This window comes from Ceratotherium simum, chromosome 16 (genome assembly GCF_057802395.1).
Source record: "Ceratotherium simum simum isolate JZ-2026a chromosome 16, ASM5780239v1, whole genome shotgun sequence".
Lineage (NCBI taxonomy): Eukaryota > Metazoa > Chordata > Mammalia > Perissodactyla > Rhinocerotidae > Ceratotherium > Ceratotherium simum.
In genome coordinates, this window is record NC_141915.1 from 43,402,663 (window position 1) to 43,430,443 (window position 27,781).

The following is a 27,781-nucleotide window of genomic DNA, read 5'->3' on the forward strand; positions in this document are numbered from 1 at the left end:
CGCTCGAGGGGCGACTCCGGGCCGGGCAGCCACGTCCCAGCACCTCGACTGCGCGGGTCGCCAGACTGGCGGTCACCGGGTCAGAGCCCCGGGGTCCCTCTGTACCCTGCCTCCCTCCCCGTACAAACCGACGGGTCCTCGGAGCTCCCCGAGCCAAGGGTGGCCGAGGAGGGGGCCGCGAGATGGGGACCGGGGGCGCCCGCCTGCACCTGCCATGGGGGCCGAGGCGCTGCGGGAAGGCGGGCCCGGGGCGGCGCCTCTTTTGTCCTCCCGTCGCGGCAGCCCCGGCCCGGCTGGCTGGGGGGGGCCCGCGGGGGCCGGGGGCGGTCCCTTGGCTCACGTGCTCGCCGCTCGGCTCTTAACCTGGCCCGCCGCCCCGCCGGGATGGCCGCGGCCGGAGCGCGCTGAGCCGGGCGCCCTCCCCGCCGCCGCCGCCCCGCGCCCCGCGCCCCGCGCCCCGCGGCCGGCGCCCCCGCCCGCGGCTCCCGCAGCGGCGCCTCCCCCGCCGCCGCCGCCGCCCGCGCCGCCGCAGCCCCCGGACCCGGAGGATTATGAGCCATGAGGCGGCTGCGGCGCTGGGCGTTCGCGGCGCTGCTGCTGCTGCTGCCGCTGCTCTCCCCGCCCGGTGAGTGACCCTCGCCCGGCCCGGCCCGGCGCCCCGTCCCTGCCCCCGCCCCGGGCTTTGCGGCGGTGTCTGCTGCAGCCACATTTTCCTGCAGTGCTTGGGGTGACAGCCAGTCCAGAATGCGGGAGGTGGGGGACGCGGGAGGAGGGAGGGTGCGTGCACCCACCTGTCCCCATCTGGCCCTCCCCACCGCGGCCGTTCCCCTGCCGCCGGCCCGCAGACTCTGCAGGTCTCTGCAGCTTTGGGGGGGGGGGGGTGGCAGTCGTGACGATAGGGCAGGAGTGAAGCTCCTGGTCCCCTCCCCATCGGGCTCTTCCCTCTGCAGGAAAGCAGATCCTCCCACCCAGATCCCTCCAGGATCCCCTCCAAGGGCCACGCCAGAGTGGGGGATGGGGTGTGCCCACCCCATTCCCAAGTCTCTTTCCCCACGATGGGCATCTGCCTTCAGCTGTGGCCTTGCCTCCCCAGGTCTTGGGATCCGGGGACCTGCCGGAGCTCTGCGCTGGCGGGTCTCACCCCACTTGGGAGTCCTGGAAGCCCCGGAGGTCACAGAACCCAGCCGTCTGGTGGGGAAGAGCTCTGGGGGAGAGGTCCGAAAGCAGCAGTTGGACACCAGGGTCCGCCAGGAGCCACCAGGTGGCCCGGTGAGTGGGTCTGGGGATGAGGCCAGGGGGCTGGAGCAGACCCTAGAGCCCAAGGGAGGCGGCTCCCCAGCAGCTGGCTCCTGCAGCTTCCCCTTCTGCACAGTGGGCCACCAAGTGCGTGCTGGAGCCTGCTGGTGGGAGCACCCACCTGCCCTGCTCCAGACCCCCTCCCATCATCATAGGGATCCCCTGCCCTCAGCGGACCCGAATGCCCAGGGCTCAGTCCAGCCATGGTCAGCCTTCCGCCAGCCCCCACTCCTCTCCTGCCAAAGCAACTGGTTCTACTCAAAGGGGCTTGGGTAGGGAAGGGGGGGGGCAGGGAGAAGCAGCTAAGAGCCAGTCAGGGATTAGGGCTCCCGGTTCTCGCCACAGCCACCTTCAGTGGGCTTTTTTGGAACAGCTTAGTGCTTGCTCCTGCCTCAGTTTCCCCCTGTACACTGATAGGCTTGTTCTCCTTCCTGTCCTTGCTGTGGGTGGGGCCTTGGAAAAAGGTTCAAAGCCCCAAGCTCACCCACAAATGCCAGCTCCACCCGCCTCCTGTCCCTGTCAGCTGCCAGGCCCCTCCTGCCTCCCAGAGGAAGCTTAGGAATGAAGGAGATTAATTGCAATTAATAATTAATTAATATCATGTGAATAATAATCACCCAGATGGAATATTCATTCAGCACGCCTCGGCTCTCCAGGAGCTGGAAGCTGAAAGTTAGCCAGGCCAGTGGGGGCGGCGGACGGCGGGATGGCGAAGGCCTGGCAGAAATAGGAGGTGTAGAGGAGAGACTATGAGGAGGGGTACCACCGAGGTCTGGGAAGTTTTGGCAGCTGGGAGTGGTGGGAGGTAAATTGGGCTGTGCAGAGGGAGGAAGGAGGGAAACGGAGGCTAACATTACGGACATCTGTCAGACTGGCATCTGGCCCTGCCTAATGTACTTGGTTAAAAGCCCTTAGGCGGGTGGAGGGGGCTGTGGGGGGTGCAGGAGGGGGATACTCGGGAAATGGAATGGAGCAGGAAGGCAGCATGCATAATAGATGGACCATCACTCAGGGCAGTGTGGAGGGGGGAGGGGGTGGTTAATGGTCCCCAGCAGGCAGGCCTGGGTGGGGGTTGGCGTGGGGTGTGGGGGAGGTGGGTGGGAGGGAGGTGGGTGGAGCTGCCTTCAGCACCTGCCCAGGCTCCCTGGGACGTGGTAGGTGGGCAGTAGGGATGATCCCAGGGCCAGGGATGGGGTGTCCTAGCAGGGTTCGGCCCTTAGTCCCACTTTCTTCCCTGGTGTCCCCCTCACCTGTGAACTGTGCACCCCAAGGCTGTGTTGGCTGGAAGGTGACTGCCAGCCTGACTGCAGGGACTCCTGGCTGGTGCGTTAGGGGATGTCCAGATTGGAGGACGGGGCAATGCCATGGTGGGGTCAGAGGACAGAGATGAGGGAAAGCATGGGGGCCGCCTAGGGGTGAAAAGCAGGGTGCTTCTTCAGCTTAGTCCTTCCCGAAGAGAAGGGAGGGTTCTGAGGTGTGGTGGCGCTGTGCCTGTGTGGGAGACCAGGATGGGTGCAGTTGGACTGGCATGGGTGCAGGGTTGGGCGTGCAGGGATGGAGGAGTCTGAGTCCTGAGTAAGTGCATGGGATATGTGTGTGTGAGTGACCCTGGGAGTGTGCCCGAGGGGGCAGGTGTGGGAGTGGAGGCTTCTGTGGGTCTGTGAGGCAGTGGTCACCTCCAGTGGGGGTCTCTCTGGGACTGCGCCTTCTCAGGGACCTCACTGCAGCCTCCCCAGGGGACTTACTAATGGCCCTGCCTTGTCTGTCCTCGGTTTCCCCTGAGGTGGAATTCTCGCAACTCTGTAAGGCAGGTAACTTTTGTCTGCCCGTTTTGCAGATGAGCAAACTGAGGCTCAGAGAGGTTGAGTAACTTGCCCAAAGTCAATCAGATCTTAAGCAGTGGAGTCATTTTCTCTGAGACCAGCCATTCTGCCTCCAGGGACTCTCTGGGTTTGGGCACAGGGGGCACCCGCCAACCCCACCAGGCGCAAGGTGGAAGAAGGCCAAGGGAGACAAAAAGACATGTCCAGAATATTGCCCCGCAACTGGAAGGAGACATTGCAACCCTCTGTCTCCCACCTGGCACTTCTCCCTGGGGCACGTCTGGCCTCGGCACCTCGGGGGTGATGGCAGAGCCAGTGCATCATCCGGACAGGAAGTGCCCCGCCCCGGTGGCGCTGTGGGGCTCTGAAGTTACTACACTGGGATCTCAGGCCAACCGAGGTCTTGGGTCAACAGCGAGGTCTCCATCTGCTGTGGGTCATGTGGCGAGTCTGGGGCACATGCTGGCTGATGGAGCTGGGATGGCGAGGCCTTAGGTGTTAACCTGCTTTGGCCTGGGGCTGGTCACATCACCTCTCTGAGCGCCAGCTTCCTGGTCCCTAACATCAGGATGATGCTAACATTAATCTCAGCCTCACTCACCCAGGAGGTGGAATGGGAAAGGGCATTGTGAGCCAAGGACTCCTCGCGTTTGTGAGGGGAGGACAGGAGAGAGGGAAGGTGGCCAGGAATTAGAAGCTAGAGAAATTACAATCTACTGGGCCCTTACTGGGGCAGGCACTGTTCTGCCCTTACGTGTATTAATTTATTTCATGCTCATCACAACTCCAGCAAGTGGGGCTGTTGTGATTCCCATTTTACAGATGAGGAAACAGGCACAGAGAGGTGAAGTCACTACCCCAGGTCACACAGCACTTAAGTAGCAGAGTCAAGATTGATACCCAGAGCAGCACTCTTAACCAGTGCACTGCCTGCCTCTTGCTCAAGGGTATAGTGAAGAGGGGCCCGGGGACCCTTTGCCCCCTTTGCCACTGCTCTCAACACCTCACCTCTCTCCAGCTTGGAAGCATGCTGGGCCTAAGGGCCCAGAGAGGTGGGGGAGCTTCTGGAAGTGCAGAAACTTGTGGTCACAGGGAGCCTGCAGCTGAGGGGTGAGGCAAAAGAACAAGCAGGGCCACAGTGTACAGTTGGGCTGGTTGTTCACTGCACAAGGGTGCCCGGGCAAGTGGCTGAATGAAATTGGTGGGCTCACGAGGCTGCGTGTGTTCTGAGGGACCCTTTTCCTAATCCACACAAAGCTGCTGTGTGGGTCATGCCTGCCCTTGGCGAAACCCAGACTCCTTCGGAACCAAGGAGGGAGCAGGATGTGGGTAAGTGAATAGGGTGGGCGGATGGAGGAGGGTCCTGGGCCCAGGACACAGACCCTCATCTGAGCTAGCTGGGGGAGGGGACTTCAGTCAGTGGGCTGAGGTCCTGTGAGGGCTGCCCAGACCAGCATTTACTGAAAATGCCACCCCAGAAGCCTGTGCTGCAGTGTCTTGCAGCAGAAGGGTGGGGGACAATTGGGTAAGGCTCAGTCAGTCCCCAGCCCTGGCAAGATGGCAGTCACGGGCAGGGAGCCACAGGGTCTGTGCCTGGAGCCCTAGAACCCCACCAGGGCCGAGGCCACACTGTGGTCTCTGTAGCCAAGGTCACAGCTCTGTCCCGGGATCGGAGGTAGGAGGGTTCCTGGGAGGGGCTGGAAGCCAGGGCTGGGTTTGTGCTAGGCTTGGCTTGCTCTGGGAGTGCCCTGGACTGAGCCCGCCGTGAGGCTGGGCAGAGGGAGAGGTCACGCAGGGGGCTAAACCTGGGTCTGAAAGGTTACACTCTGTGGCTTCCGGGCGAGACAGCCTCAGTGGGGCCTGGTTCCCCTGCTTCTGACTAAGTGACTGGGGTGAGCCACTACAGCACTCCAAACCCCACCTTCCTCATCCGTAGAATGGGGGTGATGGCGGTTTTCACTCGCCCGGGCTGTCGCTCGGATTAGAGGAGATGATGTGTATCAGGTGTCCTGCCTCGATCTGGCAGGAGCAGATGTTCAGCATCTGTGAGCCTGCCCTCCCTATGCAGGGCGGGGCGCTGGGCAGCTTGTGCTGGCGTGAGGGCTGGGTGTCAGAAACAGGAACCAGGGCGCTTGGGGGTTACCTGTCCGGCTCGGGGCCGGGGGGTGGGGTACAGGTGGAGAGGAGTCTCGAGTCCTCCCCAGCCAGACTCTGGCCTGAGGGCTTGGCCTCTCCTGAGCACCCCTGCTGGCTGCCTAGAGGGACCCAGCTGCCCAGAGTCTGTCCCCAGAGGAACTAATGACCTGTAGGAAGTGACTCGATCCTCAAAAATTTAGGTCAAATCCCATTATTGGAAATTGGTCCAAGTGTTCTCACTCTCTGGGACTCCCGCCGCCCTGCTAAGTGGAGGCTCGGCACATCTGGGGGGCCATGGTGGCGAGTCAGCTGCTGGGGGAGGGGATTTCTCCCCGGTGGTCCCTGCCTCTCTGGCTTCTGCTCATCTGCTGCCCTCCAGCCCATGCGGTTTATCCAGTTCCTCAAAGTCCTGTTCAACTGGACCAATTACACTTCCTTCTTCATTGATTATTATTATTATTAATCCTATGATAACAACACGGTAAAAAGGGCTTTCATTTAATCCTCACAACAACCCCATTTTATCAATGGGAAACTGAGGCTCAGAGAGGTTAAGCAGCTCACTCAGGCCTTCTGATGCCTTCCCATTCAAGAGGAGTGTGGAGCCCCTGGGCAGGGAAAAGGCCGGCATAGCCCGTGCTCCAGGGGACCAGAGGTCGCCCATGTGAAAAGCTGAATCAGCAACCAAAAACATTGATGTCAACAACCATGTGCCTAGAGGCCCAGGAGTGAGGGGGGCCACGGCCCTGCGTGGGTTGGCGGGTGCAGGCTTTGCAGACGAGGGCGAGGAGGAGAAGGTCATGGGAGGAGAGGGAGGTTCAGGAGGACGGATTCAGGGTGACTGTCTGAGGGGCAGTGTCTGGATGTTCAAATTTTCTGGGGTGCTTGGGAACCTTATGGGTCTTTAGTCTCCCCCTTCTCAAGACTGATTCTGTAGGTCTGTGGTGGAGGCCTGGCATCTGTATTTGTTATTCCCGGGGCTTCTGGGGGTCTTTGCTTCCTTCCCTCTGCACCCCATATCTGGCTGGGCCTGACAAGGGGCAGAGAGGCACCTGAAGCAGGTGCCTAGGGAGTGGACGGGCCGGCGACAGGGAGGCCTCAGGGCAGGGTCACCCCAGCCAGGTGGCCACAGCTGCCATAGGAGACACAGACTCCAGCCTGAGGGTGAGACCTGACCCTGTACCTCCCCAGCGTGGCCCTGGGCCAGTCACCTCCAAGTATCTCTCCGTGAGCCTCGGCCTCGCATTTGTAAAATGAACACCAGATGGCCTGGGCAGGTTGAGATCAAATGAGCTGGAGCACGTGAGAGCCCGATGGCCAGGGAGCAAGAGGCAAGAGCAGGGCACAGGGTCGAGGCTTGGCCAGCCGGTCACCAGCAGCGCTGAGCTGGGTGCAGAGGAGGGAAGGCAGCAGGGCCAGAAGGGGCTCCCGAGGGAGGGCCTGAGGGATGATGGGAGAGGTCAGGGGCAGGTCAGGGGCAGGAGGCAGGCAGGCCAGGCAAGGAGGAATTTGGCTTTGATAGGACACGGACCTAAAGCTTGGCTGAGGAGTCTTAGGACTCTGGTGCAGCAGGAGCCCCTCCCCAAGTGCCTGGGGTGCAGAGGTCCTGGGAACTGAGGTGGGTTTGCCTGATCTTTCTCACCCTTCAGACAAGGGGTGTCCCCCTGAGTCCCCCTCTCGGGCCAGGCCAGGCAAACCTGCCCGGCTCTCCAGTTCCCTCCTTTTCCTCCCAGCCCCTGCGGTGGCTCCCCACCCGTCCTGGCCTGCCCTCTGTGGGGCCAGCCCCCAGTGCCAGCAGCTGCCCTGCACAGGTCTTAACTGGCCTGGGCCCTGTGTCCTGCTGGGGCAGAGGGCAGCGCAGCCCCACAGTCAGGCCTTAGCAGGTCGGGAAGGCGATGAGGCCGTGGCAGGCTGCAGAAGTGGTGGGGGACAAAGAGGACCTGGTGTCTGCTCCCCCATGAGTGCAGGCTTTCCCCAGACCAGGGGTCAGCTTGGTCCACACAGAAAGGGGGGAGGCCAGATGGGTTAGCTCTCTGACTTCCAGAGTGAGGGAGATTCTGCAAGTGTGAGGGCCGACTGCCAGAATCCTCCAGGCCCAGGACGACCTCCACCACACAAGCCAACCTCACAGCCTTGCATCTGGGCTCATCTTACCATTTTTAGTGGGGAAATCTGAGGCTCAGAGAGGTTGCTGGATCATCCCTGAGCCTGCACAGCCTGAGAGAGTGGAATCAGGGCAAGGGGACTGGACAGGCTGCTCCTCTGGGTGGCCAGTGTAAGGCCAGGGATAGGGGCTTGTCAGGGGTTGGGGGCGGGGGTGCAGGAAGAACAAGCAGAAACAGACCTGAGGGCAGGGGAGGGCCAAGGTGGTCCAGGCAGGATGGGTGGGGAAGGCAGAGAAAGTCCAAGCCCATGAGTGGAGAGGGAGGGTAGGGATGGTTGAGGCCAAGGGGAATGGTGGGGGTAGAGGTAATCCAGGCCTAGGGGCAGGGGGAAAGCAGAGATGGTCCAGGCCAAGATGGGGGAGAAGCAGTGACTCCTTGTCCTTGACTTTCTATTTTGAGTCTGATCGATGCTCTAGGGGCTCAGGACAGAGCTTGGAGCCTCAGTCAGCCTGGGAGGGGGTGAGTCAGTGTCCTTCGGGCTCAGCAGGCTGCCTACCCAGGCCCTGGCCCTTCACCTGCCTCACCGCCTCTCCCCGGGCCTCTCATGGACACGGGGCCATGTCCATCTTACCTCACCTTTTCAGGGAGAAGGCTCTGGAAGCTGATTCCCTAGGCTTGAATCCCAGCTCCGTGTCTTAGCTGTGTGACCTTGGGCAAGTTAGTTAGCCTCTCTGTGCCTCAGTTTCCCCACCTGTCAGGTGAGGATAACAGAGACATCTATCCCATTGGGTTGTTGTGAAGATCAGATATGATCGTACTTGTAAAGTATGTAGAACAGTGCCTGGATCATACTAAGCACTCAGTAAGAATTGGGAACCTAGGGGGCTCGTGAGGACACCGATCAGCACCAGGATAGGGATTTCGCGACATCGGGGATCCTGCAACCTGCTCCCCCAAAAAGAAGGCAGCAAACAAAACCTCACATCTGCACAGCCCCGCGGTGGGACCCTCATCTGGGGGTCTGGATTTCAGGCTTCTTAAATGGATGGGGGTGGGAAGAAGGCTGCACTCCTCTCAGGCCCTTCTGCTTCAGATCTTTTGTAAGACCTGAGGCTTGGGGTGGGCACGTGGGAGCTGAGAAGGCTGACTCCTCCCTGCCCAGACTCTCCTGCCCCTTCTTCTCTTGGGGTTGCTTCCCTCTGGGCTTGCTAGCTTCAGGTCTGGAGTCCCCACTCCCCGCAGTAGTTGGGTGCCCAGGCCTGGGAGGGCAGCCACCTTGCTCCGGCCTGGTATGTTGCCATGACAACCTGGAGCCTCCCAGCCCCACTGCAAAGGCCCCTCTAAAAAATTTATCAGGAAAACTTCAGTGTTTAAAAATTAACCAGGGGATTGAAATATTAAAGATGAGCTGCTTTGGGCGAGGTGAGGGCGATGGACTTGGGGGTAAGGAGCCAAGTTCTTCCCTCCTGACAGGATGGCATCTGCCCATCACCCCAGCTTCCAGGGCCCCACGATCAATTCTAACCCACTCCACCCGTCTGCAGAGTCCGAGGCCTCCTCCATAAATGGAGGCCGGAGCCAGGACAGAGGCACAGGAAGGGAGGGGCTGGCTTCAGCAGGGCCCGGGGGTCACACTGCCCCCCATCTCCTCTTTGCCCCTTTCCCATGATACTTCTGGGGGCCTCCCTTTAGTCTACCTGAGGGTAGGGGATTGGGAGGCAGGGAGGGCCTGGCCTGCAGCAGTGCACGGCTCGAGCTGCCCCTCTCCATCCCTGCTGTCTCAGGGAGGTGCCTGCACAGGGAGGATGGGCTGGCACCTCCCCCTACGCTGCTCGCTGTGCCCGTGCCCAGAGGGCAGGGTGGGCTGTGCCCAGGGATGTGCACTCCTGCCCCTTCCCCCAGGAAAGGAACAGGTTCTTGGAGGAAGATGAACTTGTACAGAGCATCTTCCCCCCAAATCAGTGGTCCCTGCAGCTGCTGGGCTGGGCCGTCCCCTTCCCAGGGGTTTCCCTGATTCCCCTATTCCCACCTTCAGTCCTCCCAAGGTTGACTCCCCCTTTGCCCTCCCCACCCCCAGCCTGTTCACCTGGCCCAGGTGAGTTTCGTCATCCCAGCCTTCAACTCAAACTTCACTCTGGACCTGGAGCTGAACCAGTGAGTGTGGTCTTGGGCCTGGGAGGAAGGGCAGCAGGCGGGTGGGCAGGGCATGGCCTGGACTTGGCTGGTTGAGGGTGGGTGGGGGCTGGACCCGGGCAGGGAACCCGGATCTGAGCTGGGGTGGGCCCCAAGCCTGACCTAGCCCCACCAATGACCCCTTCCTACCTCCTGCCCACTCTGTTTCAGTCACCTCCTCTCCTCGCAGTACGTGGAGCGCCATTTCAGCCGGGAGGGGACAACCCGGCACAGCACCGTGAGCCTTTGGAAGGGGACAGGGGATGTGGAATGGGGAGACAGGTGGCCGGTGGAGAGGGGGTCTGGGGTATATTCTACACTCGGGATGAGCCTGGCCCCTCGGGACCCTCCATCTCTCCCCACCTTGGAGGCTCCAAGGGTGGGAGTCAGGGTGGCATGTCGAATGGGGTGGAGCCCTGAGCTCCCCTGGCCCAGCTCCAGAGGTCTGACTCCCAGCCAGCCTCTCTGCCTGGCCTGGAGGCATTCGAGGACCCTCATGCTCCTGTTGACTCTTCTGGGAGGGGGCAGTTGGGGAAATGCCCCTCTTGCTCAGCACCAAGGCCCTGGGGATTCCTGGCTTCCTGCGATACCTCCCAGCCCTGGAGGCCCAGGGGCCTGAGCAAAGATGAATGAGTATCTATAAATAGCCACCACCCTCCCCCCCTCGCCTGTTCAGTAACTGGAGCACAAGTAATTCTGCAGGAAGCAGGGGTGGGTGATGCTCCCCTCTGACCCGTGAGCTGGGCCAGGAGGACACGAGCTGCTCACACTTCCTCAGCCACAGACCGTGTGCAGGGGGGGTCCACGGAGGCCGCAGTGTCTGTCAATGCACTGTGTGACATGGCGCGTGCGCATTGGGGAGGTCCATGGCATTCACCTAAGTGGGCTAACTGCTTAGAAGAGTGCCCAGCACACAGTAGGTGCTCTCTGAGCATTAGTGCTTCTTCTCGAAGGAGTCTGTGATCCCTTTAGCAAACAGTTAAGAACCACTGATGTAGTCCAACTTCCTCATTTAGTAGGTGAGATGAAGGAGGCCCAGAGAGGGCTAGGAACTTGCCCAGGTTGAAACAGCACATTAGGAGCACAGCCAGAGTAGAACCAGGCTGCAGATCCCCTGGAGTGCCCAGGGACTGCAGCCACCTGCACCCAGGGCAGCTTCGGGGGCCCTCGGCAGTCCTCATGCCCTCATGCTGGGGCGGGGGGCAGGTCGGCTCATGCTCTGCTGCTCCTCCAGGGGGCCGGAGACCACTGCTACTACCAAGGGCAGCTCCGGGGGAATCCCCGCTCCTTTGCCGCCCTCTCCACCTGCCAGGGGCTGCAGTGAGTATGGGGAGAGGCTGGGTGGCCGGGAAAAGCCTCCAGCCCGGGCCCTGGGGACGGTAGGGAGCTGCGCCTCTCTCTCTGCAGTGGGGTCTTCTCTGACGGGAACTTCACCTATGTCGTGGAGCCCCGAGAGATGGCCGGGCCTCGGGAAGCCCCCCAGGTGAGCCCCTCAGGTCCCCTTTGATGGCCCTGCCACACATCCCAATGGCTGTCGTCCCAGTGGCTGTGGCTGCCTCCTCCTCCTCCCTTGGTAACCTCAGCCTCACTGCCCTCCTCAGTGACGCCAGCTCTGGTTCCCTCCCCCTGTGTCCCCAGCTCCAATGTCCCCTCTGTCCCCCAAGTAACCTCCCATTGGGCTCCAGCATCCTTTGCCCCTGTCTCTCAGGGCGCCCCCAGGTCTTGACCCCGGAATATGAGCATCTGGGAGATCAGATCCGACATGGGAGCTCTGGCCAGTGCTGGGTCACCCTGGGGTGGGGTGGGGGAAGGGCTGGAGCTGTCCCCCTAACTGGGCTCAGAGCAGGCCTGGTTGGCCCCCCAAGAACTAATTCCCCCTCATTGCAGGGACCCCTTCCCCACCTCATTTACCGGACCCCTCTCCTCCCAGTCCCCCTCGGATGCAGGGAACCAGGTAAGGGAGGGAAAGTGGGGCTGGGGAGGGGCCCGCTGTGCCCCCCTCACCTGCCCCCTCCCCTCAGGCTGCCTGTTCACTGCCCCTGCCCATTCTGCTCCTCCGAACCGGCCGAGGCTGAGAAGGAAAAGGCAGGTACGGGGGCCCGCAGAGACCTCGGGCTGCAGAGACCTCAGGCTGTGGTCCAGAGCAGAAGCACACCCCTATTCATGGCTGGGGCAAAGGACAGCTCAGACTGATGTGGCTGGGGGCTGGGGAACCATCTCTGGGAGGAAGCCCCCCACCCCATTCCCTAACGCTGGTGATGACACGCGTCCCCATGGTGGACAAACTGAGGCTGCCTGCCTTTGTCCTAGGGTCGGGGACGCATGGGACCCCCCCTGCCGCCAGTGGGGGGCTGGCACTGTTCCTGGCGGGAGTCCAGCTCCCCCTCCCCAAGTCTGTCCATGGCTTTGCCATGATGCCAGGCATGGAGGGGACTGATTCCAAGTGCCCACCCACCCTCCAGGTCCGCCGGGGCCACCCTACAGTGCACAGTGAGACCAAGTATGTGGAGCTGATCGTGATCAATGACCACCAGCTGGTAAGTTCCCAGGCTAGGGGCCACTCTGGGAAGAGGGGCTGGAAGGAGCCCCGCCCTCCGCCCACTCTCCTCTCTTCCAGTTTGAGCAGATGCGACAGTCGGTGGTCCTCACCAGCAACTTTGCCAAGTCTGTGGTGAACCTGGCGGATGTGGTGAGCAGCCCTCCCTCCCCTTCCCTTCCCTCTCCCTCCACCCCACACATCTTTGGGGTGAGCTCTCAAGAGCACTATCAGTCTCTGTCCCCCAACTTCCTGGGGGGATAGACTGAGGCCTTCCTCCAGCCCTGTCCCCCCACACCCACACCCCCACTTCCAGCCTCCTCCTCATCTTTTCCTCTCCATGCCAAGATGTACAAGGAGCAGCTCAATACCCGCATCGTGCTGGTTGCCATGGAAACGTGGGCAGATGGGGACAAGATCCAGGTGCAGGATGACCTCCTGGAGACCCTGGCTCGGCTCATGGTCTACCGGCGGGAGGGCCTGCCTGAGCCCAGTGATGCCACCCACCTCTTCTCGTGAGTCCCCCACCCCATGCATCCTGCTCTGCTGGTTGCTGTGGTACACAGGGTTATTGAACACCTGCTCTGTGCCACGTGCTCTTGCAGCACTGGGACTGGGCTCACCTTGCTCCTGCCCCCAGCCAGTTGCAACAGTCTGGGCATCTTTCCCTGCATCTTAGGTTGATGCCCCTTTTCCCTAGCCCAAGTGGTCTTCCTCTGCCCACCACCCCCCCTTCACCTCTCTTCCCCTTTCACACTGTCCCAGCATCCCTTCCTCAGGGAGCCAGTGCCCTGGTGGGAAACTGATAAAAAGTCCTTGCAATTGGAGATGATCCAATAGGAACCTCTCATTTGGCTTATGGGCAAACGAACCCAAAGAGGGGAAGGGGTTTGCCTGAGGTCACACAGGCTGACATGAAGGGCAGTGCTCACCTCCCCAAGGAAGGGCTCTAGTGTGGGAGGCTCCCCTGTCTCCCCCTCACAGCCAGGGAAGCTGTGGGTGGGAGGGTCTCTGACAACCCTCTCCCTTCCAGGGGCAGGACCTTCCAGAGCACCAGTAGTGGAGCTGCCTATGTGGGGGGCATCTGCTCACTGTCCAGGGGTGGGGGTGTGAATGAGGTGAGCAGTGTGGGGGCACGGCTGGGGGCGGGTTGGAGGGAGAGGGGCTATGAAGGGCATGAGCCCTGTGCCTTCTGGAAGGATGTAGACATCTTTTTGCTCCATCTTCCTCACCCAAAGTATGACAACATGGGGGCCATGGCAGTGACCCTGGCTCAGACGCTGGGGCAGAACCTGGGCATGATGTGGAATAAACACCGGAGCTCAGCAGGTATCAGTGAAGACCCTATGTGGCCCCACAACCAGCCCAGACCCACCCACAGCCAGAAGCTCCAGAAGTGAAGAATGTGTCCATGGGAGGGGGGCAGTCCTCCACCCTCCTTTATATCCACCTGGCTCACTTCTCAGGGGACTGCAAGTGTCCGGACAACTGGCTGGGCTGCATCATGGAGGACACTGGGTGAGTTCTTGGGGGAGGGTCTTGGGCGAGGGGAGTCCCAGAGGGAGCACTGGGTGGCAGTCTGGACCCGGTGGCCTCAAGAGGCCCAGATCTCAAGACCACTCAGGATTCCAAGAACCCCAGTTTTCAGCGGACGGTGCACATGGAGTCCCAGTTACCCTGCCGGACACCAAAACTGGCCAGACTGTAGTGCGCACTGTGGCCACTGGGCGCCGCCAAAGCCTTGTTTGGAGGCACCTTCTCGCCTCGGCGCTCCAGCCTCAGACTCGGATCCTGAGGTTTTGGAGAGGGGACCGGAGCGAAGTTCCCCGCCCACTCCCGCTTGATGGGCAGGCGGGAGGATCCTCGTGCAGTCTCCGGGCACGTAGATCCTCAGCCTTCTCCAGATGGTGACCGAGTCCCCCGTCGCACCCGATCCCCAGTCTTGAGAAGGGGCAAGGGAATGGGCTGGAAAGGAGTGCGCAGGCCAGGACCCAGCGGCACAGTCCCCTTACCCCTGCCCAGGTTCTACCTGCCCCGCAAGTTCTCGCGCTGCAGCATCGACGAGTACAACCAGTTTCTGCAGGAGGGCGGCGGGAGCTGCCTCTTCAACAAGCCCCTCAAGGTACCAGCCCCAGGGCGGAGAACGTGGGAGTGGGGCTTGGGCAGGGTCCTGGCCAGACTCCCGACACCCCTTGCCGGTCCAGCTCCTGGACCCGCCTGAGTGCGGGAACGGCTTCGTGGAGGCGGGGGAGGAGTGCGACTGCGGCTCGGTGCAAGTAAGTGACTGGTGCGGGCGCCAGGTGGGGGCAGGGGACGCCGGTGGCCGCGAGGGAGGGCCCGGGTGGGGAGGATCAGGGCTCGGCCGCCTCCCTCCCCTTCTCTCCGTGTCCTCAGGAGTGCAGCCGCGCAGGCGGGAACTGTTGCAAGAAATGCACCCTGACCCACGACGCCATGTGCAGTGACGGGCTCTGCTGTCGCCGCTGCAAGGTGAGGGGGACCCGCCGCTGGAGCGCGAAGGAGGCGAGACCTGCAGGGACCGGGCGGCAGAAGTTCTGCTAAGGGGCGGGGCTTATGGAAGAGGCGCCGCTGCGGACCGAGCTAATCTGAAGGAGCGGGGCCTGACGCGAAGAAAGCGCCAATGGGGAGGGAGAAGGGCAGGGCGTTCGCCCCGGGGCCTGTTGAAGGCGGGGCTACGAGGAGCAGGGCGGGGCACTTGCGGAGACCTGGTGGGCGGGGCGGAACCGTAAGTGGGCCTGGGGGCGGTGCTGAGTGGGCTGGAGCGGGAGTGGCCGGGGCCGAGGGGAGGGCAGGCGGGCGCCGGGTCCGCAGTTCCTGCCTGAGCCCTGGGAACGCATCCTTTCCCCAGTACGAGCCGCGAGGCGTGTCCTGTCGAGAGGCGGTGAACGAGTGCGACATCGCGGAGACCTGCACCGGGGACTCGAGCCAGGTCCGCCCGGCCGGCCGGCCGCCCTGCGGAGCCCGGGGCGAGGCAACCCCTGTCCCTATCAGTTTGACTCTGCCGGGCGACTGTTCTCCGCGCCCCTCCGCTCCGCTGCTGGCGTCGTCGCCGCTGATCAGCGTGTTTCCTCAGCTGAGAAAGGGATTCCTCATGCCTCCTGGCTTTGCTCCTTCAATTATTAAACCAGTATTTATAGTCTGGCTGGTGTTCCCAGAGCCTGGTGCAGTGCCTGGCGTGTGCTGGGGATCAGAGTGGGTAATACTAGTTAACATCTCTTAAGTCCTTATTAGTGCCAGGTGTGTAGTTCCCCCAGCCTGTGAAGTAGGTGCAGGAAACAGGGAGCCTGGAGAGCCTATGGGACTTGCTAATTGGTCTGGCCTAAGTTCCAAGCCAGACCTCTTGTCCGGGATGTGGAAGAACCCTGTCACATGAGCCCCCACATAGAGGGCATTTGGCACCCCTTCATTCCTTCCTGGGGCCAGCCGCAGCTCTCAGTCCTGGGGCTGCTCTGCTTAGTCCAGCCCCTCTCTCGGCAGTGTCCCCCTAACCTGCACAAGCTGGACGGTTACTACTGTGATCATGAACAGGTATGATGGGGTGGGGGCTCCTCCCCTCGGCGCCTGTCAGTACAGTCTGTCTTGTCTCCACTCTGATCACTCAGTGTCTCAGCCCCTTGTCTCCTGTTTGTCTCTTAGGGCCGCTGCTATGGAGGTCGCTGCAAAACCCGGGACCGGCAATGCCAAGCCCTTTGGGGCCATGGTCAGTCTTTGGCTAGGGATGGGAGAGGGGACTCTGGAGGACCCAGAATTGAGAGGCTAGGGAGGGGGCATTTTCTGGCTGAATATGCCCTCCACCACATGTGTGGCTCCCCAGGATCTCAGGGCCCCAGCCGGACTGGGGGTCAGGCCAGAGTGTTGTAGGTGCAGGCCTGAGGTCCCAGGTGGGTTCTGGGCTGAGTGGAGTGACGCCTGGCATCATCTGCTTACAGCGGCTGCTGATCGCTTCTGCTATGAGAAGCTGAATGTGGAGGGGACAGAGCGTGGGAACTGTGGGCGCAAGGGGTCAGGCTGGGTCCAGTGCAATAAACAGTGAGTTGCCGAGCCTCCTGGTTGGGTCTCCCCAGTGCTGGGGCTAGGGAGGGTTTTTTCAGACATGGGGCAGCAGGTTCTTCTAGGATGAGTCTGTGAGTCCCAAATGGGAGAATATGTGAAAAATCAGGGGTGGGAGAGGGCAGATTCACGTTCAATAGTTGGGTCTGAAGTCAGACTTGGGTCTCACTGTCTCCATGCTGCCCCAACAGGGACGTGCTCTGTGGCTTTCTCCTCTGCGTCAACATCTCTGGAACTCCTCGGCTGGGGGACCTAGGAGGGGACATCAGCAGTATCACCTTCTACCACCAGGGCAAGGAGCTGGACTGCAGGTTTTGGCCAGGACCATGGCTGGGGAAGGGGAGGTTGCAGCTGTGATGGCGTGGGGGGCAAGGGCCTAGGCTGGCTGTGCTGTTGCCCCAGGGGTGGCCACGTGCAGCTGGCCGATGGCTCAGACCTGAGCTATGTGGAGGACGGCACAGCCTGCGGGCCCAACATGCTGTGCCTGGATCATCGCTGCCTGCCAGCCTCTGCCTTCAACTTCAGCACCTGCCCAGGCAGCGGGGAGCGCCGCATCTGCTCCCACCACGGGGTGGGTGCCTGGAGGCCAGGGATGGTGGGAGGGGCTTACAAGAGGGGACAGGGCCCTGCTCACCTCTGCTGGCCCCACCCCACCTCTAGGTCTGCAGCAATGAAGGGAAGTGCATCTGTCAGCCAGACTGGACAGGCAAAGACTGCAGTATCCACAACCCCCTGCCCACGTCTCTGCCCACGGGGGAGACCGAGAGATATAAGGGTGAGGCTGCAGCTGGCTGGGGTGGGCGCTCTCCTTCCTGTTCTCCATGCCTGTGCCTGCCAACCGAGCCCTGCCCTCCTCCCTAGGTCCCAGCGGCACCAACATCATCATTGGCTCCATCGCCGGGGCTGTCCTGGTTGCAGCCATCGTCCTAGGCGGCACGGGCTGGGGATTTAAGTAAGAAACGCATGCATCCCTCCTACACTCCCTGGCGTCCTCGGGGGTTATGAGAACCCCAGGCTGTTGGAGCTAAGGGGGTCTCCTGAGGTGTTAGCTAAACCAGAGCTCACATATCACAGTCCAAGCCAGCCCAGAGGGTCTTGTTTTAACATTTTAAAAAACTGGTTGCTCACATTTAAAAACCAGGAGAGTTTACATTAAGAATCCTGATTTCTAGCTTCTCTTGAAAAGTGAGAAGATGAGGCCCTACTGTGCCTCAGTGCATCCCAGCGCAGCCACAGAGGGGAGCTGAGCAGGGCTGCCTGAGACAGGGCCTCCATCCTCTGTCCCTAGGTCCCACCCAGCCTACAATGTTCTGTGGGCACCTGAGTCTGGGGCCCTGGAGCTGGTCTAACCCTCAACGTGCAAGGAGGGACCTGAGGCCCAGGGCCATACAGTGAGTCAGTTGCAGAGTCAGGACTCAGACCCAGCCCCCAACTTTAGTAGGTCTTCTCAGTGTCTCTCCCTGGGCCTGTCATTAGTGTCCAGGCCCCGGTGCCCCGGCCCATCTCTGGGGCAAGGAGTCTTCTGGGAGCCAGAAGGCCCCTGCCTAAGAGAAGGGGAAAGTCACAAATGACTCCTTTTCCTTTCTCTGCCTGTTTTCTCCTTGGCTTTTGAAGAAACATCCGCCGAGGAAGGTATGACCCGACCCAGCAGGGGGCAGTGTGACGCCGGCCACGTCATCCCTCCCGCTGTCCCTGTCTCCTCCATCTCATTCGTCACCTCGCATTCTGTTGATGGGAAGCTGGGGGCTGATTCCCCACCCCCGCTGTCACTGCTGTCACTACAGGGGTGGGAGAATCCACTCTGGGAAGAAAGTTCTTAGCCTGCCCTTGCCCCTTTCTCTAGCCGCCCATCTCCTCAGGCCTGGTCCATTTAATCCTGCCCTGCTTATGGCCAGACTACCCCTGGCCAGGTGGACCCTGGAGCTGTGCACACTGCAGCCCCTGACCCCTGGGAAGAGAGCCTACTTCTGTGTCCCATCTGTTTTGTCTTCCATGTCACCACTGTCTCACCTCCTACCAGATCCCCTCCCTGGCCAGCCTGTGACTTGCCACCTCCACGGCCCAGCCCTGACCTCCCAGGGCCCGGCTCAGGGGCTATCCCTCTGGGCCCTGCCTCATATCCTCCCTTGATGCCCCCTCTCCATTCCAGGTCTGGAGGGGCCTAAGTGCCACCCCCCTCCATCCAAGCCTGACACCCACCGTCTCCACCCTGAACCACGAGGCTGCCCCTGCCCAGCCATGGAGGGAGGCACCATGCAAATGTCTTCCAGGCTCAAGCCCTTCAAGTCCTGGCCCCACAGGGCTTTGGGTGGGGGGCTGTGGCCCTGTCCTTCACACCCCCAGGGTGGACCAGGCCTGGAGGGCCTTTCATGGTCCCCCACCCCACCTCATGTGGCTTGGCCTTGCACACCACCTCTCCCTGTGTGAATGTAGCTTCCATCATCACAGATTGCCACAGCTGAAGTCGGGGGGTGAGGGTTAGAGGGATGGCCCCTCTCAAAAACAGGCAGTTGGGACCAGGGTCTTAGCTCTCTGGGACTTAGGGGGAGGGGGCCGACATCTACATTTCTTTTTAACTGAATCTTAACTGATGAATGTAACCTTGGGGTGCTGGGCCAGGGCAGTTGTGGGGATCTTTTGACATCTGTGGGCCCGGAGGAACTGAGGCATGGCCATCCCCCGGGCCCTCCCCTGGGATGATCACTCTAGAGTCCTCTCACTGAACACAGACGTCCCCAAGCCAGGCAGGGGCCAGGCGTCCGTGCTTGCCTCCTCCGCCCAGTCCTGCTGAGCCTGGAGAGAAGTCCGAGTGCTGATTCAAACCAAAGCTGCCTGTTCCGTGCCCAGGGCCTCGGTCCTGGGTACGGCGACCACACGTCCCAGATTGTCTTCAATTCCAAAATGACTGTCCTGCTGTCCCTGCCAGGACGCATGTATTTGGGGGTCTAGAAAATACAGTCCCTGAAATAAAATGGCACCTTCCCCCTTTCAAGAAGGGTGATTCTGGGGCTGACTCAGGGTTTAGATGCCTTCTGGCGCGCCTAGAGGTCCCAGGCTGGGCCATCCTCCCAGGGAGGACTCTCCCAAGTAGGAAGGCCAGGGGTGGCTCAGTGCCTGGAGAGCTAGGGGCCCTGCCTGTGATGTGCAAGAGGAGGTAACAAAAGGCAGGTCTCATGTACGATCCTCAGCTTCTAGAAAAGTTCTCAAGGCCCTCTCAACCCATTTTGCTCCTTACCCCATTCCAGGGCCGAGTAGTAAATTTACAGTTGTTGTCCCCATTATGTCCTCTGATCCCCCTGCAGCCAAGCCTGAGAGACAGGCTGAGGCCGGGCAGAATTCCTCAGTCCTCCAACAAGCTGTCCTGTCCATGGCCTTCCCTCATGACCCTCGCTTGGGACAGAGGAGCCCTGGCTCCTCAACTGCTGCAAACCAGCTGCAGGGCCAAGATGGGGATCAAGCTACCTTATGGATGAAAGCCACAAACGAATGGAGCCCCTCTCCTCAGGGATACCCCACCTGGACTCAGCAGGGGTTTCTGAACACCCCAGGGCCTTTGAGCTGCCTGCTTCAGTCCCTCTGTTTCTGGGGCATCTTTGAGGAGGAATCATGGAGGAAATGGCTCCCTGTTTATCTGTACCACCCCTCAGGGCAAACTGGGGGCTGAGACCCATTGACACCCTTTTGGGTGGCTGGATGCAGCTACAGCCGGGTCCTCAATATTGAGCTCCAGCTGGCACTGCCCAAGAAGGGGGGTAGGTGGGGTACCCCTCCGGCCAGTCGTGCTCCACCAGCCCCACAAGCTGGGGCAGGGGCAGGAGGGTAAGGGCTGGGTTTTACACTATTGCTGTGATATCTTAAGGCATCCTCTGGTGGTACACACGTGCACACAGGTGGCGATGCATCTGGCACAAGCAATTGGATCCACATCTCTGTACAAGGGTGAACAGCTCTGCGCATGGGCATTGCTGTGTATGCACATATGTGGGGGTGGGAATGAGGATGTGGAGAACGCTGGACTTCCTGTGACCAGTCCACCTGGCTCCCAGCTGTCCGCATCCTTCTGCCCCACCCTGGGAGTGCCCACCCTGGCAGGGCCCAGGGCGGAATGGAGGCTGCAGTGGCCTGGGCCTAGAACTGGCTCCATACAACACCCTGTAAATATGTCATCTGGGGTTTGGGGTGGGGAGGCAGGGACAGGAACATCAATTAAAGATCATGTCCTGGGGCTTCCATGGAGCTCACACCAACCTGTGTCTCTCCTTTCTGTAAATGACGGCACTGTGACCGGGACCCTTCCCTGTCCTCCCTGGCATGAGACTGAATGCGGGAAGTGAGCACCCAGGACGGGGCTCTGGGAGGAAGGGGCATGCGTAGTCCATTTACGTAGGGGCATACTTCCATTCACGGCCAGGAAATAGGCCTTTCCACTCCTCGGCTCTCCCCAGCAAAGATAACTGCCCTCCTCTGGCTTCAGCAAAGCAGAATGGGAGGTGAGTAGGAAAGAGTCTTGCCAAAAAGCAAGAGAACCAACTTCCTTTTTATGGTTGAAGCCAGGGAAGCCTCTCCTCACCTCCTAAGAAAGTCCAGAAATCCAGTCCCAAGGGCACGGTACTCTTGGGCCTACAGAGAATTTGCTCGTTTCTCACCTCTGCTCCCTGCTGCCGTGCCTGAGGCAGGAAGGGACTGAGCAAGGCCAAGGCTGAGCACTCCTCCCCCGCTGGAGGCCCAGTCTGAGCCAGGAACCTATTATTATTCCCATCTTCCCCTTTGGGCTGGAGGTATCTGGCTCGGAAAGTCCTGCTTGTTCAGGGGAAAGATAAGACGAGAGAGGTGGGGGCAGGGAATGAAAGAAGGGACAGGTAGAGACGAGATAATGGGAGCAAGAAATAGCAGCAGGCAGCAAGGGCCTGGGGAGAATGAGCAGCTAGGAGCTCCAGGCTGACAGCCCCGTTCCCAAACGGATCACCTCGGCTCCTGTGCAGAGAGAACAGGACACAGGGTAGCTCCACCTAGATCCCTGGTCCCTGCCCTATTTTGGCATCGCAGTTCCCCAGAACATCTGGAACATCTACTCCGGTCCCCCAACCCCTGCAGCAGACAGTCAGCTTCCTCCCATTGGCTGTGGGTTCATGGGCGAGGCAGCCCAGCTACAGTCACTCTCAAACCTCTGTCATGAACTGAAGTCTTGGCTTGCCCTGTCTGCTCTGCTCTGGGCTGGAAATCCTATTTTTAACTTTCCTCATTGCTCCTGCCTCTCAACTCTTCCATCCCCATGCTTACTCACTTCTCAGTTCCCGGTCTGTCGTGACCTTCAAACTCGGTCTGATGTGTCATACAGCTGACCCTTCAGTTGGTGAAAAGTGTGGCTTCTGGCCAACAGATGGCAGAGGACACGGGCGAGGCTCAGCATTTGGCTCTTGAAGGTCAGTGCACAGTCGCTCTTGACACCTGCCTCTCGGCCTCAGGCCGCACCCCTGGAGCTCCAGATGTTCCCTGCGTGGGTGCCCAGAGGTGCAGGAGGCCGCAGAGCAGCACAGGCACCAGTGGCAATAGGAGTGCCAGGGAGGTAGCCCGCGCCCTCTGCCCAGTGGGCTGCCCTCTGATGCCGGCGCATCTCCCACCTGCCTAGGCAGAGGGAAGGCTGGAATGGAACATCAGATCCAGTCCAAACAGATAACCTGAAAAGTACTTACTTTGGCTTCAGAACACGTCACGGCAGTTCTGGCAGAACGGTTCCTTAAGAGTGCAGAGTAGAACCAGAAACTTGAAATTTGCTGTGAAGGCCACCAATTCCAAGGAATTCCCGGATACATGTTTTTTCAAAAGCAGAAAATCCTTTGATAAGACCCCTACCCCAGGCTGTTCCTGAGTCTCTCTGCCTAAACCAGAGCTCACCTGTTTAGAATTTCTCGGTGGATCATGGGTGCAGATTTCAACTCCCAGCTCTATTTGTTCAAGTTGATGTGTGGGCCCCCTCCATGCCCTCATGAGTTGAAGGTGGCCAGGATGAAGAGCGGGGGTCATTAGCCCACTTTGCACCTTGCAGGTGCTCAGAATCTACTTGTTGACTTGAAGGAATGATTATAAGTTCATTACGCCTCATCCCAGTGTCTAGACCAGTGCTGTCCAATAGTATAGAATATGGCCTACAAATGCAAGCTACATTGTACAGTATTTTAAAATTTTCTAGTAGCCTCATTAAAAAAACAGGTAAAGTTAATTTTAATACATTTTATTAAATTCAATATATCCAAAATATTCTCATTTCAACATGTAATCAACATAAAATGATCACTGAGATGTTACATTAGTTTTTTTGTTTGTTTTTGGGGGTGTGTTTGTTGCACTAAGTCTTTGAAATCAGGAGTGTACTTTGCACTTAAAGCACATCTCAGTTTGGATTAGCCACATCTCAAGTGCTCCATAGCCACATGTGGCTGGTGGCTACCATATTGGATAGCGTAGGTCTAGAAAATAACTGATGCTATTAAGTAGCAATATCCAAACCCAGGAAACTTTGAAATAAGGCAAGGACAGAAGAGAGGAAACCACAGGAAAGACTTGGATCAGCTGCAGCGGACAAAACCTCATTAAAGGTCAGAGGGAACCTGTGTGTACCTTTCTGGAAGGCGAGAGAGGAGCTAGGATGACTTTGGCAGGATTGGGGAATTTTAACTTAACCTAGAGTGAGAGACCTAGATGTGTCCTGCCCTGAAGCAGCTCTGGCCCCCGGTAACTTGCTGTTGTTCGAGTTAAGATTTCCATCAATCTTTTCAGAAGGTCTGCGGGAGAGAGCAGTAGCCGGGCCCTGAGGCCTGGTGCTGAGGAAGCCTCTTCCTGCTGGAGGTACTTTGAGGGCAAGGGCTGTCGGTAACAGCTTGAGCTTCTACTTTCGGCCTTTGAAGGTAGAGATTCATTCTTGTTTCTTGAGAAGCCACAGATACATTTAAGGGAGTGAGATCTGCACATTACACTCACAGAGGTCCCTGAGGACCTCCCACCAAACCCAGAAACCCCCCGCACCCCCAGCCGTGGCTCTGGCATTCACGCGGGTGAAGGGATGACAGCCGTGTTTAGCATACTCATTGGCTCCATGCTGCCTCGGGGGAGTGTGGCCCGCTGGGCTCAGTCCTCAAGCCCCCCTTGTCTTCTTGGGCATTGCTTCAGTTGGGCTCCGAAGGGTTAACTGCTGCTCCCCTCACCCCCAACCCTGACCCCTCATGCAACAGTCCTGGCCTTCAGCCACCTGAACTCCTGCCCACTTGGCAGCCCACAGGCTTCCTGACAAGTGTCTGACCAGCTGCCAATCTCTATTCCCCCGCAAGAGCCGTCTGCTTCTCCCTGGCAGCTGTAGTGCCCACTTGGGTTTAAAAATAAACTCACTGTCTGCCTTTCCTCCAGCCTGACCCCAGTAACTTCTTCCAGATTGAGCCTGATCCTGACTGCCTCTGAAAATAAGATGCCACCGTCATTCCAGAGGCCACTGCAAGGAACATGTTCCAATGTTCCCACTGAGGATAGACCATATGAAGTTCGACCCAGGAAACTCTGCTTTGTCACAGGGCACCTGTCACTTCTCTAATCTGAGGGTCAATCCTGGGTTGAGGGCTTAAGCACAGGAATGGGATGATGGGAGGCAGTGCTGATCTGAGGGGAAGAGAGACTCCAGGTGTGCCCAGATTAATGTCATTACATCAATTACAGTCTCCAACCTCAACTGGGTGCTCATAGCAAGGCGCAGACTCACCTGCATTCACCTGGTTGGTGCCCGTCCCTTTCCCCACCATCTAATTTCACCTCCTTTGCTCTCTACAGAACTCACCCCATCCCACCCCTGCTCACCAGATAACCTTGCTCCTCCTGCTTCACACTCTGTCTGAAACCCCACTCTTAAGGTCCTGACAGCGCCCCCTTGGATTCCTTTTTTTTTTTTTTTGTGAGGAAGATCAGCCCTGAGCTAACATCCATGCCAATCCTCCTTTTTTTGCTGAGGAAGACCGGCTCTGACCTAACATCTATTGCCAATCCTCCTCCTTTTTTTCCCCCAAAGTCCCAGTAGATAGTTGTACGTCATAGTTGCACATCCCTCTAGTTGCTGTATGTGGGATGCGGCCTCAGCACCGCCGGAGAAGCGGTGCGTCGGTGCGCGCCCGGGATCCCAACCCGGGCCACCAGTAGCGGAGTGCGTGCACTTAACCGCTAAGCCACGGGGCTGGACCCCCTTGCATTCTTACCAGTACTCTTGGGTCCTTCTCCCCAAGGGTCAGTCCCTCCCCCTTTGAACTCCAACTCCTCCTACCTTCTTAGGACATCATTCTGTCATGCACCAATCCCCTTCCCTGGTATCTTCTACTTCTCCTTCACATAACCCAGCACCTTTCGATCCTTAAAAACAAAAACAAAGACTACCTCCACCGAGGGGCCGGCCCTGTAGCGTGTAGCAGTTAAGTCTGTGTGCTCTGCTTCGGTGGCCTGGGTTCACAGGTTCGGATCCCAGGCGGGGACCCAGGCACCGCTTATCAAGCCATGCTGTGGCAGCGTCCCATATAAAGTAGAGGAAGATGGGCACGGATGTTAGCCCAGGGCCAGTCTTCCTCAGCAAAAAGAAGAGGATTGGCAACGGATGTTAGCTCAGGGCTAATCTTCCTCACACACACAAAAAAACAAAAACAAAAACACCTTCACCAAAACCACCCCCTGGCCACTAGTCCCACATCCTCACAGCCACGCTTCTTGATGGAATGCCTGCTCCCACTGTCATATTTTCTCACCACCCATCCAGTCCCTGGAGCAAACACTGGAGGTTGCCAACTTCAAATCCATCTCCTTCTCCATCCCATCCTCTGGATCCTGGCAACAGCCAGCTCCACTCCTCCGGCCATGCCCTCTCCAGTCCCTCCTCAACCCTGGAGCTCTGGCTCTCCTCTCTGTCCCCTACTTGCCTCTCCAGCTCATTTTGGGTCCATCTTCCCCTCTAGGCTCCAACCTTGGGAACATCTTTCATTTCCTTAAGGTTCTTGTCCTTGGACCTTCTCCCCATTTATGACTTCACCCCCACTTTACCTGGCTAACTTCTCTTCATCCTTTGGGTCTCAATTTATGTCACTTGCTCCAGAAAGCCAGCCTGGGTTGGACGTCTCCCCACATGCTCTTGGAGCACTTCCAAGTTCTATTTCCTAGATCAGAGCACTCAGCACACTGATCATGATAGCCTGTCTACTCTCCCACAGATAGCACCAGCTCCATGAAGGGTGGGGCTAGGTCTACCTTTTACTTCATATTCCCAGCTCGCAATCTGGTGCCTGCAATATTTGTGGTGCTTAATAAATGTTTGTCAAATGAAAAAAAGCAGTGCTATCCAAAGATTAAAGCAGGCTGATGGTTTGTGTTGGGCTAGGAGAAAAAAGAGGAACATAAAATCAGACCTGAAAATCCAGACTGGCCCACAAGTGTTCTGTTTAACTGTAGTTTTATCTGGAATTTGAGTGATCTTTAGGGGAAGCAAAAACAGTTTCATTTGAGACATACTCCAAGGCATGTGCTCACTGTGGAAATTTCGTTCCCAATGTATAACAGAATAACTGATTTATTTTCATAGAGAACTGGGATTATATTCCCTATCCCACCCCTCCCCCTCAACTAGCTTCCTTCTTAGCCTTTCTAGATTTATCAGTGGAAACATCATTCTTCCCAGAACCAGGAACCCCCATCTATGAAGCCCTAGAACTCACAGGCCCCAGTTATCGAGTGCTTACTGTGGGCGGGCACTGGCACAGCATCTCAGGTGATCCTCACACTTGCCAGATGTGGCAGGGCTGTGACCATCCTCCCTTCACAAGTGAGGAAACCCAGCCTTAGAGGACGCACCCCCTTGAACATACTAGGTTGCCTGTAACATTCATTTGACATTGCTGCTTTTATGTAAAGGTCCTATTTTCTGCAACTCTGTAAAGCCACCCAGGGAGTCTCGTTTTATGTCTTTTTGCATCTTTTGCAGAGCCTTTACACAGGGCCATCTAACACATCCTTGTTGGTGAGGGCGCTAACGCATGACATCCTGCATGGCTCCTGCCGCCCCGAGTGGAGACAGTAGAGCCGTGAGGGAGACCAGGCCTGCTGCTCCAACACAAGAGCCAAGCAACCACTCCCTTCAAAGGACTTTTATGGGTTCTTCGCTTTTCTGAGAATTTCATAAGTGTCAAAGATTTATAGTGTTTACTTACTAAAATATTTGCCCAGAATGTCCAGGCGCTTAAGGGGAAAGAATAAAAGATGTGAAGAAAAAATCATAATAATCAATGTTGTTGAAAAGGGGATGGAGACTAAAATCCTGTTTATTCCGACAGAACTGCAGAATCTGAAGATGCGTGGGAACTAAGAAAGTATCTGTCCAACTTCCCACTTGATTCCTCCTGCACACCCCTGACTTGGCCTTTGCATAAATTCCTACAGTGATGGGAAACACACCACCTCAAAAAGCAACAGACTCTTTACCAGAAAACTTAAATTGTAACCAGGTTCTTCCTCTCTCCAATTTCCCCCCACTAGTGTCCTCCTCCCGGGACAGTCCTTTAAGGATGTGAAGGCTGCTGCTACTTCCCCAGCGCAAGTCTTCTCTCTTCCTCAGGCTAAAGGTCCTTTTGAATTCCTTAAGTGCTCCTCATAGGCCTCAGACCCAGGCCTTGCCCCGTCCTGTCATTTCCCTCTGGACATGCCCCAACTTACCCACGTTCCTCCTAAAGCACGCTGCCCAGAAATAAAGAGAACACTCCAGTGCGTCCTGCGTGGTGGAGCTGGAGCAGTGGGCCCATTATCTTCCTTGACAAGGAAATCCTATTTCTACGGAAGCAGTAACTGTGCTCTGAACTACACACTGACCACATCAGGAATGTGTATTTATTGGCCTTCAACTTACCATGATTTGGCCTAAATCTGTAGATACTAAATCTGAGAAATTTATTTTGGGTAAATTTAATAGCTTTTAGTTTTCAGGAAGGTGCCAAAAACTACGTCAATCCTTGTTCATAGAATTTATTACACGAAGACACTAGAAATTACGCCTGGAGAGACAGCTATTAAGCATCTACATGGTCTTTGGTTTCGGTAAGCGCTGCAAATTCACTTCTGTGAAGTGATCTCTCTTGTTCTCTTGAGAACAAAGAGCCATGGTGGCGCCTTCATGTTCCTAGTAGCCAGAAGTGTGAAACTGAAGGTGTCCACAGTTGTGCCACGAAGCAGAGTGGTCACTAAAACAGCACACTAGGAGGTCTAGAAGGGCTGGTATGAAAAGCGCTCCAAGACGTAGTAAGTGAAAAAACAAGGTGCAGAAGTGTTCACAGGATGACACCTTATATAGAGGCTGATATATGCACAGGAAAAACCTGCGGCAGAATTCAAAAAAATGGACCAGCGGTTACACTTGGGGAAACTGTTGGGAAAGGGATATTTATTTTGCATCCATTTAATACATTTTTGTAGTTTTAATTTTTAAGACGTGCATGTATATTACTTTTTAAATATTCACAAGGATTATCTGAGTGTAGAAGTTGTGAACTATTTTTATTTCCTTCATACTCCTCTGTGTTAAAGATGAAAAAGTGCACGTGTGCTTTTTAAAAAAGACAATGCTAATAATGGCTTTTTAG

The 27,781-nt window shown here is 58.0% G+C and overlaps 1 protein-coding gene across 2 annotated transcripts; it reads left to right on the forward strand.

Moving 5' to 3' along the window:
* Positions 1-512: 512 nt before the first annotated feature.
* ADAM11 (ADAM metallopeptidase domain 11) lies at positions 513-19,131 on the forward strand. Of its 2 annotated transcripts, XM_014789091.2 has the most exons (26): positions 513-625; positions 1,094-1,269; positions 9,438-9,514; positions 9,704-9,770; positions 10,767-10,852; positions 10,940-11,015; positions 11,420-11,486; positions 11,554-11,621; positions 11,995-12,069; positions 12,150-12,221; positions 12,417-12,583; positions 13,102-13,186; positions 13,307-13,397; positions 13,535-13,586; positions 14,091-14,190; positions 14,273-14,344; positions 14,463-14,555; positions 14,935-15,015; positions 15,564-15,614; positions 15,723-15,786; positions 16,016-16,115; positions 16,328-16,447; positions 16,539-16,707; positions 16,797-16,911; positions 16,998-17,088; positions 17,751-19,131. In XM_014789091.2, exons 1-26 carry the CDS (start codon positions 559-561, stop codon positions 17,797-17,799), a joined length of 2,331 nt encoding a protein of 776 aa, XP_014644577.1. In that variant the 5' UTR covers positions 513-558; the 3' UTR covers positions 17,800-19,131. The 2 variants fall into 2 exon arrangements, with proteins under 2 accessions (XP_014644577.1, XP_087297407.1); XM_087441281.1 differs by lacking the exon at positions 15,564-15,614.
* The last annotated feature ends 8,650 nt before the right edge of the window (positions 19,132-27,781 follow it).

Coding starts and splice junctions, on each gene's coding strand:
- ADAM11 (XM_014789091.2), top strand. CDS start 559: ATGAGGCGGCTGCGGCGCTGGGCGTTCGCGGCGCTGCTGCTGCTGCTG. Junction 15,615..15,722: donor ACTACTGTGATCATGAACAG/GTATGATGGGGT, acceptor TTTGTCTCTTAG/GGCCGCTGCTATGGAGGTCG. Junction 16,708..16,796: donor GCATCTGCTCCCACCACGGG/GTGGGTGCCTGG, acceptor CCCCACCTCTAG/GTCTGCAGCAATGAAGGGAA.